This window comes from Panthera tigris, chromosome E1, assembly GCF_018350195.1.
Source record: "Panthera tigris isolate Pti1 chromosome E1, P.tigris_Pti1_mat1.1, whole genome shotgun sequence".
Taxonomy (NCBI): Eukaryota; Metazoa; Chordata; class Mammalia; order Carnivora; family Felidae; genus Panthera; species Panthera tigris.
This window is the reverse complement of record NC_056673.1, coordinates 9,452,647-9,466,426: the sequence shown is the minus strand read 5'-3', so window position 1 is coordinate 9,466,426 and position 13,780 is coordinate 9,452,647. Positions and strand designations below refer to the sequence as shown.

At 45.7% G+C, this 13,780-nt stretch overlaps 1 protein-coding gene across 1 annotated transcript in view; it reads left to right on the top strand.

The window, feature by feature from the left end:
* PIGL (phosphatidylinositol glycan anchor biosynthesis class L) overlaps nucleotides 1–13,780 on the top strand; it is a 76,424-nt gene that overhangs the window by 45,663 nt on the left and 16,981 nt on the right. The window contains exon 3 of the mRNA XM_007080753.3: nucleotides 12,290–12,380. Coding sequence (XP_007080815.1) covers nucleotides 12,290–12,380 — 91 coding nt within the window. The remainder of the gene's footprint in view (nucleotides 1–12,289; nucleotides 12,381–13,780) is intronic.

Sequence of the window (13,780 nt, the reverse complement as noted above, 5' to 3'; positions counted from 1 at the left end):
TCAGAAGCAAAATTAAAGTTTAATAAGTCAACCGTTTTGCATGAACATTCCTTTCCTTGGGTGTATCTACGCTTTCTCTGCTTTTGCTTTGAACACGCCCCAAGACTCTGTGTTATCTTTAGCATTTTTTTCATAAGCCACAATTCAGGAAGTTGGAGAAATTGCTCCCCTGGTGGCAGAACAACAGAACTGCAGACTCTTTCCCCTGTAATTGCAGTGAAAGTGATCTCCCGAGCTGCTTTTGATTTTTCCGCTTCTTTAGTTATTTCCTTAGAGTAATCTCTAGAACGATGAGGTCAAAGGGCATAAATAATCACATCTGGCCAAACTGCCTTCTCATTGAGATGTAGCAACTGAAACGCACGCCAACAGGTTAGACCAGCACCTCAGGGTGAACAGCGATCTGCACATGGACGTCCTGCTTTCATGTCGCATTTCTTGGGTTCTTTCTGAAAATCAGGAGAATATATGTTGGCAGCTTACATTTCTTGCTTTGTAAAATGCCTGCTTTCTTCCAACAATCCTTAAAAGACCTTTCTGATGTTTGAAACAGTCCTCAGACTTCTCTGTGAATGACCTTGGAAGCTCCACCTTTTCTTCCGAGTTCCCTGTCGCCGGCCTCTTATCAGGAAACACCACCTGACTGATGTGAGATGTAGATTGAAAGAGCAGCCTCTGAATTAGAAGGACTGCTTTATCATTTCTGAGCTGAGAGGGCTCCGTGGCCGTGGTGTCCCAGATGGGAGAGAGGCACGCCAAGGAAGGGCAATTCAAACGATGCCTGATGCCATCCCTGGTTTTCCTCACCCTCGTTTCTTCAGAGCCTGTCATCTCGGCTCTCCTTGGGCAAACCCTGGCCAGGAACTTGCTCTCAGTCCACCATATCCACCTGTGTCAGCCAGAAAGAATTGCTCACCCTCACATCTTAGCAAACTCCCCCAAGCACGCCAGCAGCTGAGAGATTTCCAGACTCTTTCATCAAAATCGCAATTAACCGGAAAGGAGGGGCGCCTGGGTGGCTCAGTTGGTTGAGCGTGCGACTTCGGCTCAGATCATGAGCTCACAGTTTGTGAGTTTGAGCCCCACGTCGGTCTCTGGGCTGACAGCTCAGAGCCTGGAGCCTCCTTTGGATTCTGTGTCTCTTTCTCTCTCTGCCCCTTCCCCACTCATATTCTGTCATTCTCTCTCCTCTCTCAAAAAAATAAATAAAACATTCAAAAAAAATTTTAAGGACCTTGCTAATAATTTTATTTATTTTTTTTAATTAACATCCAAATTAATTAGCATATAGCGCAACAATGATTTCAGGAGTAGATTCCTTAATGTCCCTTACCCATTTAGCCCATCCCCCCTCCCACAACCCCTCCAGTAATCCTCTGTTCTCCATACTGAAGAGTCTCTTATGTTTTGTCCCCCTCCCTGTTTTTATATTATTTTTGCTTCCCTTAAAGTCTTAAAGTGTCTTAAAGTCCTCATATGAGTGAACTTGTATGGTATTTGTCTTCGACTAATTTTGCTCTTCTTTTTGATTGTCGAGTAATACTCCATTATATATGTATATATATACATATATACATACATGTACATATATACATATACACATATATATGTATATATATACATATATACATACATGTACATATATATATATACATATATATATATATATGTATATATATACCACATCTTCTTTATCCATTCATCCATCAATGGACATCTGAGCTCTTTCCATACTTTGGCTATTGTTGATAGTGCTGCTATAAACATTGGGGTGCATGTGCCCCTTCGAAACAGCATACCTGTATCCCTTGGATAAATACCTAGTAGTGCAATTGCTAACTGGTAGGGTAGTTCTATTTTTAGTTTTTTGAGGAACCTCCAGACTGTTTTCCAGAGTGGCTGCACCAATTTGCATTCCCACCAGCAAGAGAGAACCTCTTTTTCCGCATTCTCGCCAACATCTGTTATTGCCTGAGTTATTAATGTTAGCCATTCTGACAAGTGTGAGGTGGTATTTCATTGTGGTTTTGATTTATATTTCCCTGATGATAAGTGATGTGGAGCATCTTTTCATGTGTCGGTTGGCCATCTGGATGTCTTCTTTGGAGAAGTATCTATTCATGTCTTTTGCCCATTTCTTCACTGGATTATTTGTTTTTTGGGGGTTGAGTCTGGTAAGTTCTTTATAGATTTTGAATACTAACTCTTTATCTGATATGTTGTTTGCAAATATCTTCTCCCATTCTGTTGGTTGCCATTTAGTTTTGCTGATTGATTCCTTCGCTGTGCAAAAGATTTTATTTTGATGAGGTCCCAGTAGTTCATTTTTGCTTTTGTTTCCCTTGCCTCCAGAGATGTGTTGAGTGAGAAGTTGCTGCGGCCAAGATGAAAAAGGTTTTTGCCTGCTTTCTCCTCGAGGATTTTGATGGCTTCCTGTCTTACATTGAGGTCTTTCATCCATTTTCAGTTATTTTTGTATATGGTGTAAGAAAGTGGTCCAGGTTCATTCTTCTGCACGTCGCTGTCCAGTTTTCCCAGCATCACTTGCCGAAGAGACTGTCTTCATTCCATTGGATATTCTTTCCTGCTTTGTCAAAGATTAGTTGGCCGTACATTTGTGGGTCCATTTCTGGGTTCTCTATTGTGTTCCATTGATCTGAGTGTCTGTTTTTGTGCCAGGACCTTGCTAATAATTAAAGAAACTTCCTATGAACTCTAAACTCAATAACTTTATTACCATTCCCTGTGGGCCCGGACAGATCTGGACCTGGAGAAAGGAAAAAGCAGCAAAGGAACTGCTATTTAGAATACCTGTGTATTGTTGAAGCAAATCCGTCACACGTTCCCGTTTGCGTCCGATGGGGAATGTGATTCCGGGAGTTCTTGAAACGTAAAGATTGACTCTTCCCTGAGGCTTGATTTCTACTTTCATATTGGTTGTGAATTACATAATGTGATTTCCCAAGGAGAGAGGTTGGTTAACGAGACGAATCCGGAGCCTTGACAATAGAGGTGGTCTGTTACCTTCCCAGCCACCTACCCGTGCAACTGCACACGGAACTCCACTGTTCTCTCCTGACCAGCTCTTTCCAACTGTGAAAGGAAGTAAATGAACCAAACTTTTCAGGGAGCTCATAGGGATAAGAAAGTAGATACAAAAGCAGCTGAGATTTTAGGAAGAATGGAGCTCTTGATAGGAGTTATACTTATGAGTCTTTCCTTTCTGCCTACAAAATGCACAAATCTCCTTGTCTCCTTTTTAAAAACACTCCCTTGGAGTGCCTGGCTGGCTCAGTCAGTGGAGTGCATGACTCTTGATCTCAGGGTCATGAGTTCAAGCCCTATGTTGGGGCTAGAGTTTACTTAAAAAAACAAAAAAACCTCCCTTAATGCCATACTTCTTGTGAGTGAACACACTTTTCACCTACTCTTCACAACATGGTTCTTATTTTTTTTTTTTAATGTTTATTTATTTTTAAGACAGAGATAGAGAAAGAGTGCAAGTGGGGTAGGGGCAGAGAGAGAGGGAGATACAGAATCTGAAGCAGGCTCCAGGCCCTGAGCTGTCAGCACAGAGCCTGATGCGGGACCCAGACTCACAAGCCGTGAGATCATGACCTGAGCTGAGGTCGGATGCTTAACCGACGGAGCCACCCAGACGCCCCTTCACAGCACACTTCTTAAGAGACTGATATACACGTGTTCTCTCCACTTCACCTTTGACTGAGAAATTACATTTCTATAGTTTTATACCAAGGATATACTGAGAGATGCATACAAAAAGATATATAGGTGCACCCAGCTGGCTCAGGTCAGATATTCTCAGGGTCATAAGTTCAAGCCCCATGTTGGATGTGGACCCTAGTTAAAAAAAAAAGTGGGGGGGCGCCTGGGTGGCACAGTCAGTTGGGCGTCCGACTTTGGCTCAGGTCATGATCTCACGGTCTGTGAGTTCGAGCCCCGTATCTGTCTCTGTGCTGACCGCACAGAGCCTGGACCCTGCTTCAGATTCTGTCTCCCTCTCTTTCTGCCCCTCCCCTACTCATGCTCTGTCTCTCTCTGTCTCTCTCTCTCTTTCTCAAAAAAATAAATAAATAAACATTTAAATAAATAAATACATAAAAAGTTATGTTTAAGGATGCTCAGTATAGCCTTATAATAATAAAAATTGGAAACAACCTAAATAATCAATAAAGTGGAGGCTTTAAATATTATGGCGTATCTAAATCCCTACATCCAGGATTTGGTTATGCAGCAAATGACAGAAAGCCCACAGTAACTGTGACCCAAGGAGGTGTGCCATCTGGGGCCGGGGTGGGGGGGTGCCTCCATTCCATAAGTCCTCAGGGCCAGGGCTTCTCTTTTTCTGTTACTCTGTTGTGTGTGGCTGTCACACCCAAGATTGCTTCGTGGGCCAAGATGGCTACAAACCCCAACCAACAGGAAGAGGGACAGGACAAAGAAAAGTGGGGCAGAGGCCATGCACCAACTGTTTCTTCAAGGAAGACCTTTTGCCAGCATGTTTACCTAAGGCGGAATTGTTAATCTGTCAGAGAAGAAAGGAACTGCCAATGTTATTACTTGGCCTCAAGCCTTGAGTTGATTAGGGTTGAACTTTGGGCAAAGAACCACTCAGGGAGTTGGTCTGAGTCACCTTGGCATCCGTGTGAAGGTTCCCGATGTCAAATTTTATATTTCCCTGCCTTGAGGGGAGGTGATCCCACCAGGATGCCTTGCTCCAGTAGGCGATTCGTACGGTATTTTTGGCTCCCCATCTGTTTCATAAAGTTGCTATCTCCCAAAGCTCTTACTTGCGTGTTGCAACCCCCAAAGGCTGGGATAGCTGCCTTCGGCTCGGCCAAATCGAGGCTACTTCCGTCAACCAGCTGGTGCTGATTAATCCCCTTAATGCAGTCCCTTGCACATGGTAGCAGCTCAGTTATTTATTGTTGTTTATTTAAATAAATTGTTCTTTCACTTGGATTATACCAAGTTCCACAGGAAAAGTAGAAGAGCAAGAGATCCAGGTGTCTCCTCATATTTTGACTTTAGGTAGGGAGACCACCACAAAGCGATAGAAAATAATAGAATACTATATCTTTTTTTTTTTAATGTTTATCTACTTTTGAGAGAGACAGAGACAGAGACAGAGAGAGACAGAGTGTGAGCAGAGGAGGGGCAGAGAGCAAGAGGGAGACACAGAATCCAAAGCAGGCTCCAGGCTCAGCACTGTCAGCACAGAGCCCAACGTGGGGCTTGAACTCACGCACCAAACCGCGAGATCATGACCTGAGCCAAAGTCGGACACTTAGCCGACTGAGCCACCCAGGCGCCCCTGGAATACTATATGTAATGAGGTGCTAAGAGGGGAGAAATTTCAATAAAGTCCCTAAATGCAAGGAAGGTTTATAGTAAAGAATTGGGCTTTGCCCAAAGAGGGATCTAGCCCTTGCCCTTGGCTTCTGTGAAGTAATCAGCATCAAAGCTGACAGCAGTATCTTTAGGGTTTTGGGGTCGGACCTTTGGGCCATGCAGTGTCAGTCCACTTGGAGGCTGAGATCAACCACGTGGACAATCAATCAATCAATCACACTAAGTAATGTGCCCCAGTAATAACTCTGAGCACCAAAGCTCTGGTGAGCTTCCCTGGTTGGCCATACTCCACGTGTGTTGTCACACATCAGTGCGGGCAGAATAACAGGTCCTGGGGCACCTGGGTGGCTCAGTCGGTTGAGCAGCCGACTTCGGCTCAGGTCATGATCTCGCGGTCAGTGAGTTCGAGCCCCGAGTCGGGCTCTGTGCTGACAGCTCAGAGTCTGGAGCCTGCTTCAGATTCTGTGTCTCCCTCTCTCTGACCCTCCCCTGTTCATGCTCTGTCTCTCCCTGTCTCGAAAATAAATAAAACATTTAAAAAAAATTTTTTTAAAAAGAATAATGGGTCCTGACTCCACAGGGAGAGGACAATAGATCATTCACATTTAGAACCCTCCCAGACCCTAAGCATCTCTTCCTTTGGCTGACTTAATCCATATCCTTTCCCTGTAAAAAATTATAATTATACGTACAAAGCTTTCACTGAGTTCTGTGAGTCCTTCTAGCAAATTATCAAACTCGAGGGTGGTTTGGGGAAACCCTGAACTTGACATTGGGGTCAGAAATGAGGGCAGTCGGGGCACCTGGCTGGCTCGGTCAGAAGAACAGGTGACTCTTGACCTCGGGGTTATAAGTTTGAGCCCCCTGTTGGGTGTAGAGATTACTTAAAAATAAAATTTTTAAAAAAATGAGGGCAGTCTTGGGGGCTGTGCTCTCTAACTTTGTAGTTGGCCCCAAACTCCTTCTAGAAGATTTTGTGGAAGAGGCCTCACTGAAGCAAGGCCCCGAAGATGATGTTAGGTTTGGGAGGGTAGAGAGAAGAACAAGGAGGAATCCCAACTTATCAGAGGCAGAGGTCAGGGACTGGCATTCCACATGAAGGGAGGATTCCAGCAACATGGGAGCAGAAGGTTGTTTTCCTGACCTTGATGTCCTCATCTCTATGGGAATGCTGGTCATATTGGAGCTCCATCACAGACTTTGAGCACGGTAGCACAAGACATGTTGGAGAAAACATCTATATATATGTTCAGCCCTTCTTCAGGGTCACAGATCAGCAGCTACTGACTGACACTAGTCTAAAATCAATCCCAGGGGCACCTGGGTGGCTCAGTAGGTTAAGCGTCTGACTTCAGCTGAGGGCATGATCTCGCTGTCATGAGTTTGAGCCCCACATCAGGCTCTGTGCTGACAGCTCAGAGCCTGGAACCTGCTTCAGATTCTGTGTCTCCCTCTCTCTCTGTCCCTTCCCCCCCCCCCTCAAAATTAAACATTAAAAAAAATTGGGGGTACCTGGGTGGCTCAGTCTGTTAAACGTCCAACTTCAGCTCAGGTCATGATCTTGTGGTCTATGAGTTCGAGCCCCACATCAGGCTCTGTGCTGACAGCTCAGATTCTGGAGCCTGCTTTGGATTCTGTGCCTCCCTTTCTCTCTGCCCCTCCCCACGCTCTCTCTTCCAAAAAATAAATAAACATTAAAAAAATTTTTTTAATCAATCCCAGTTATTCCTAATGATGATGAATAATCCCTCCCTCTCTTGAGAAACGGTGAGGGAAACATTACGAAATAATAAGGGAGAAATAACACTTAACCAGTGCCTACTCGTTACCAGATCAGTGCATTCTAAGTACAAGGTACACAGCAGTGGACAAATACTGAAATACAAATGGGTCATCAGTAAATATTGGGCGCTTGGCTCAGCTCTGGGAAAGGGCAGGATCCCTGGAGCCAGGCTTTGACCATCCTGATGTTATTTGCCATCCAAGACCTCTACTTTTTTCTAAAAACTACCGTCCACTATCAGTGTTTTCAGCTCACTCAGAAATTGCTTCCAGTGTGCAAGCCTAGATTTCAGAGCTGGAAAGGCACTCGGGAGGTCATCGGGTACAGCCCGGGATTACCCAGCTTTATTGCTGATGCAGCTCCTGCCTGCGTCCCGTGATGAGCAGGGAACTAGGTGTTCTGAACACCCGCCCCCCCCCACCCCGATGATCTATGTCTCTCCCACTTCACATTGCCCCCTGATGACACCGGACTGCTTTAATCATGTGCAGTCTCAGGGCGCCTGGGTGGCTCCAGCAGTTAAATGTCCAACACTTGATTTTGGCTCAAGTCACGATCTCGGGGTTTTTCATGAGTTCAAGCCTCACATCGGACTCTGAATTGACAGTGCAGAGGCTGCTTGGGATTCTCCTTCTCGCTCTGCCCCGCTCTTCCCTCTCTTCCCAGAGAGCTCGCGTTATCTCTGTCTCTCAAAATAGATAAATAAACTTTTAAAAATAGGTAAATTTTAAAAATCACATGCAGTCTCTGTCCTTGAGCTCCTGGGTGGAACTGACTGCTAACTCATGCCACATATCCCTTCCCTGAGCCAAGAATCCTGGTTGCCCAGCAGTGGCCCCCATGTCCTCCCTCCAGTGCTCCCCACTCCCCTCTGTACCCAAGCAACTAGTGGACCATTGTGTTCCGGAACATAGGGCTGGAAAAGTAGACTCCTTTACACACTGTGAGGCAGGTGGCCAGACTGCTGCTGTCTTTGGAAGGTTTGGGGCCAGGATTGACCAGCAATCCAAAATAAATATCCATTGGGCATCTGCAGTAAGCAAGACTTTGCCAGACACTTTATGTCTTTGCTCCATACCGATGGAGACTGCACTTTCCAGGCTCCCTTCCCAAGTGACTTCTTAATAGTCTTGACCAATGGGCAGTAGAGCTGGAAGACTGGAAGGCAGAAAGAAGGAAAACCAGGGTATTGCCCCCTTTTCTCCACCTTGTTTTCCATGACCCCAGCTCTTGCCATTCTACACCCCACTGTCATGGCCATCCCGTAGCCCCAGTGCTGTTGCCAATCTCTGCGTTGTTCCATTGTTCCCCATTTGGCCTCTCAGCTCTTCTTTTCAATTAGATAAGCAATTCCCTGTATTCCTTTTTTTTTTTTTTTTTTAAGTTTTTAAAAAATGTGTTTATTTTGAGGGGCTCCTGGGTGGCTCATTCGGTTAAGCGTCCGACTTCAGCTCAGGTCACGATTTTACGGTTAGTGGGTTCGAGTGCCGCATCGGGCTCTGTGCTGACAGCTCGGAGCCTGGAGGCTGCTTCCATTTCTGTGTCTCCCTCTCCGCCCCTCCCCCCACTTGTGCTCTGTCTCTATCTCTGAAAAATAAGTAAACATTAAAAAAAACTTTTTAGAGAAAATTTATTTTGAAAGAGACAGAGACAGCACAAACAGGGGAGGGGCACAGAGAGAGAGAGAGAGAGAGAGAGAGAGAGAATCCCAAGCAGGCTCTGCACTGCCAGCACAGAGCCAGATGTGGGGCTCAAACCCATGTACCATGAGATCATGACCTGAGCCAAAATCAAGAGTTGGACACTTGACCCACTGAGCCACCCAGGCACCCCACAACTGGCAGTTTCTGTTTTCCTAGCTGAACCCTGACCATTAAATGACTCATGTAACATCTGGCCATCAGGGAATTTATAATGGGTTGGAGAATCAAGAATTTAATATACACAAAACGCTAGTAAAATGTACAAATTCCATGCATTTACTAAAAAGTCACAAAACTGTACATTTAAAATGGGCGAACTTTACATTATGTAAATTATACCTCAATAAAGTTGTTCTTAAATGTCCGGGGTGGGGCAGGGGGGAGAACGATCCAGAAACAAATAAAGGAAAATGTAGGGTGAATAGATTAGACCAGTGATCTCCAAACATTTTTTTTTTAATTTTTTTTTTTAACGTTTATTTATTTTTGAGACAGAGAGAGACAGAGCATGAACGGGGGAGGGTCAGAGAGAGGGAGACACAGAATCTGAAACAGGCTCCAGGCTCTGAGCTGTCAGCCCAGAGCCCGACGCGGGGCTCGAACTCACAGACCTCGAGATCGTGACCTGAGCCGAAGTCGGCCGCTCAACCTACTGAGCCACCCAGGCGCCCCATCTCCAAACATTTTTTACCATTATCACCTGAAAAAAGAAATGAAATCTGAGTATGCACTTCTAATATTTGTAAACTTACTTATTTAAATTATATACATGTTAAACTCTGTTAGTATATGATACCTTATAAAAATTACTGCAAGGGTGCCTGGGTGGCTCAGTTGGTTAAGCATCTAACTCTTGATCTCCACTCAGGTCGTGATCTCACAGTTATGAGTTCAAACCCCGAAATGGGCTCTGCACTGTCAGTGCGGAGCCTGCTTGGGATTCTGTCTCCACCTCTCTCTCTCCCCCTCCCCCCCACTCGCATCGCTCTCTCTCTCTTTCTCCCTCTTTCTCAAAATGAATTAACTTAAAAAAAAAGACAGCTGCAAATGAGCAATTTAAATAGATTAAAAAAACATAGAAATTCTAGTAGTGATTTCTTGCTTTACCTGAGTGGATCGTCTCGTACATCTGTTCAGATGCCCGAACTCACTTTGAAACTGCTGCCCACTAAAGTAGGCAATCAACAAAGACTGTAAGGGGCTTCCTGAGCAGGATAGATGGGAGATTTCTGTTTTCTTCTTTCCTTTTCCTTTTCCTTTTTCTTTTTCTCTTTTTTTTTTTTTTTTTTGGAAAGGGCCTACGCAATGCTCCAGTAGAAGCCACTACTTTGCCATTTACATATCCCTTTACAGTTTTCATGCGTTATCTTATTTGCTTTCGCAAATAAAGAGGAATCTTGAATGCCTGCCCGAGAGGAGTTTGGACCTGATCACTAAGGCACTGCTGCCATATCAGATGCACCAGATTACAGAAGGGATATTTACATCCCAAAGCCCACCCCCACCCCCCCATGATCAGCTTCCCACTTCCTTAGAAGCCACAGAAGGAGCCACAGAAGGAATGGTGCGGGTGTCGCCCCTGAGCCCATTCTAAGTGCAGAGCCCTCGAATAGCAGGTCCCACTTCTCTGAAGGTCAATGAAACAAGACGATGAGCTCTCCCACTCAGGGATTCATCTTTCAGCACTTCAGAATTACTGTAGCAAACATTCTCCTGCCCTTTCTCTTAGACTGCTTCTTCATCCAGGTAAATATTATCCACGCACTCATTTGCCAAAACGATGCCTTGTAGATTTATGTGGACCTCCCAGCCAGGAGCTTGTATGTAGCTGTTTTCGCTCCAGGGTGTTTTCCCCGATTCCCGTATCTCTCCAGCAGTCGTGCTCTGCAGGTCATGTTCTACGCGCCACATTCAGCTCCATTGCCAGGGAGCAAGGCTAGACTTTGACTTTGTACCGGTCCTTCCTTCTCCCTTTTCCCCTATCCGTGCCCCCACCAGCTGAGCTCTCACTGCAGGAGCATTATGAGAACCTCACGGGATGGCTGGCAGGACTGTGTTTAGAAAAGCATAAAGCTGCTGTCTGTAGAAGCCACCCTAGGGGTTGGGTAGAGGTAGCCGATGAAGCAGTGGAAATAACTGCATTAAGTGCTGAGGCTCCTGTCATTTTCCTGCTGAAAAACATTCAGTGACTCTCCTTTAACCACAGTCTGAAGAAGGTCAGTTAATGGTCTCTGTCCATAAAGAGGTGATAGCAGCTTGTCCGGTGGGGAAGAGAGCCTGAGTCCTCTCAGTACCACTGTGGGTGTTGCCACAGGACCTGAGCCAAAGAGAGATGAATATCTATTTATAAGACTATGCATAGGGGCACCTGACAGGCTCCGTTGGTGGAGCATGCCATTCCTGATCTTGGGGTCATGGATTCGAGCCCCACGTTGGGGGTAGAGATTATATTTTAAAATTTAAGAAGTAGAGGCGCCCGGGTGGCTCAGTGGGTTAAGTGTCCAACTCTTGATTTCAGCTCAGGTCATGATCTCACGGTTCGTGAGACCAAGCCCCACGTCGGGCTCTGTGTTACCAGCTTAGGGCCTGCTTGCGATGGATTCTCTCTCTTCCTCTCTCTCTGCTCCTTCCCCCTGCCCCCCCCCCACCGCCGCCCCGCACAAAATAAATAAACTTTAAATATATATATATGAAAATAAATAAAAATTCAATAAATAAGTAAATGAAAAGAATATGAATAGCATCCTCAAATTGAGGCCTTGGTCTCATGTTAGGTGATGCCATAGATCAATGCACAAAAAACAGACATGGGAGGAGACAGGTCTATGGCGCGGCCAAGTGGAGACACAGATAAGGTGCAGATTAATCTGCGGAGACTTTTATCCTGAGGCCAGCCCCACGTGGTGCAGCCCCATTGGAGAGAAGATGTTGCTGGCTCCCTAGTGCTAAAACGTCTTTGCTTTGCAGTCGGAAAGCCTGGGTTCGAATCCAACTCTAACAATCTTGCAAACAGTCTTCTTAACTTCCTCTGTAAAGGCTCCCTCAGCAGGTGTTCATGAGGTTAAATGAAGTAACATAGCTTCGTGCTTTTTATCAAAGCGCTATTGTTACTATTCTTACATATCATTCGGCTGTGTCCACATTTGCTGTTAACCCATATGTCTCCCCAGATCGTCTCTTTGGTGTGTTTCCTCCCCTCAGCAGCGAGCACAAAGCCCCAAAAGTGTGTCGTGTGAAACCGTGCACCGATTTCTCGTTGCGTCCCGCTTCTAAATCTCTCTTTCGCCGAAATCTGGATACTTAAGGGTGCTCCCCTGCCCCCATACAATTCCTATCACAGGACTGGCACACTCCTACCAGAGCTTAGGGAGAAGTTCACACCTGATTAGAAAATATGTTCAAGTTGTGCTTCTTCCTTCCTTCCTTCCAGGGATTTCCCAGATGACCCAGGTGTGCAGTGGGACACAGAGCATGTGGCTAGCACCCTCCTCCAGCACATAGAAGTGAACAGCATCAACCTGGTAAGGGGATGCCCTCCTAGAATGCAAAGCGGGGGGTCCCAGGCACACCTTGACTATGGCTGCCCTCCCACATCCAGAGCTTCTCCGAAACCACTTCAAAAAGAGTCCCCCCCCCCCCCACCCGGCTCTCTTTTCAACCTTCAGAGTAACAAACACACCTTTTGTGAGACCATGGAACCAAGTTATCAGGCTCAGATAGAGGCAGAGGTTTTCTTTCCAAACTGTGTCCTCCTTAACCATCCCCACCCCAACCTCTGTCCCGCCACCTAAACACCCAGGGCCCCTGGAGCCTGTGCTACGTGTGACGCGTCGTGCAGAATTTCGCCTTTCACGAAGCATTGTCACGTTTAGAGGGCCGTTCTAACTCTAAGAGATAAATGTTGTTATAGTTCTCATTTGACATGGAGGAAACTCGCGTTTCCAGAGGCTGAGCAGCTTGCCCAAGGTCAGCAGGTGGGGAAGCTACTAGGATCTTAAACCTCAATTTCTCACTCCAGAAAAGCACACGGATAAATTCACATGCCCTACATGGAGGACATTTTGGTCACAGACAGGGCAATAATGGAGATTCACACTTACTTGCCGAGGTGAACAAGTGTGGGGGCCCCCACCTCAGCTCCACCAGGATTGCCTGGACTGGCTGTCGCCAGTGTTTGATGTTAAGGCTTTTCAGAAGGCTTACTGTCCACTTGTAAGATAATAATAATAATAATCCCTCACGGTTAATGCCTAAAATCCTACCACTTAAAGCCCTAATCTTTTGGTTTAAGTTTTGATGAGTCCCGCTGGCACACAAACACGTTAGGCTTTTATCAATGCTGAATTCACTGAGTAAACTGATTTATTAGACTTTTTTTTTTCCATGTTATTTATTTTTGAGAGAGCGAGAATCAGCATGAATGGAGGAGGGGCAGACAGACAGGGGCGACACAGAGAGACAGCCTGCTCAAGCTGGCTCTGAGCTATGAGCACAGAGCCCAACGTGGGACTCGAACCCACGAACCATGAGATCATGACCTGAGCCGAAGTCAGACACTTAAACAACTGAGCCACCCAGGCGCCCCATGACTTATTAGACCTTCCTTATTTATTTATTTATTTGTTTGTTTATTTAGAGAGTGATAGCAAAGGGGGGGCAGAGAGAGGGAGAGAGAGAATCCCAAGAATATCAAGTACACTCTGGGCTGTCAACACAGAACTCGATGCGGGGCTCGAACTCACGAACCATGAGATTGTGACCTGAACAGAGACCAAGAGTTGGATGCTCAACTGAATGACCCACCCAGGTGCGCCCTATTAGACCTTTCCTAAGAACAGATTTTCGTTGACGTATTTGGTCAGATCATTTTTCTTTTTTTTCTTTTTTTTCGGGGGGAGGCATATTTCATGTAGCATTTTCT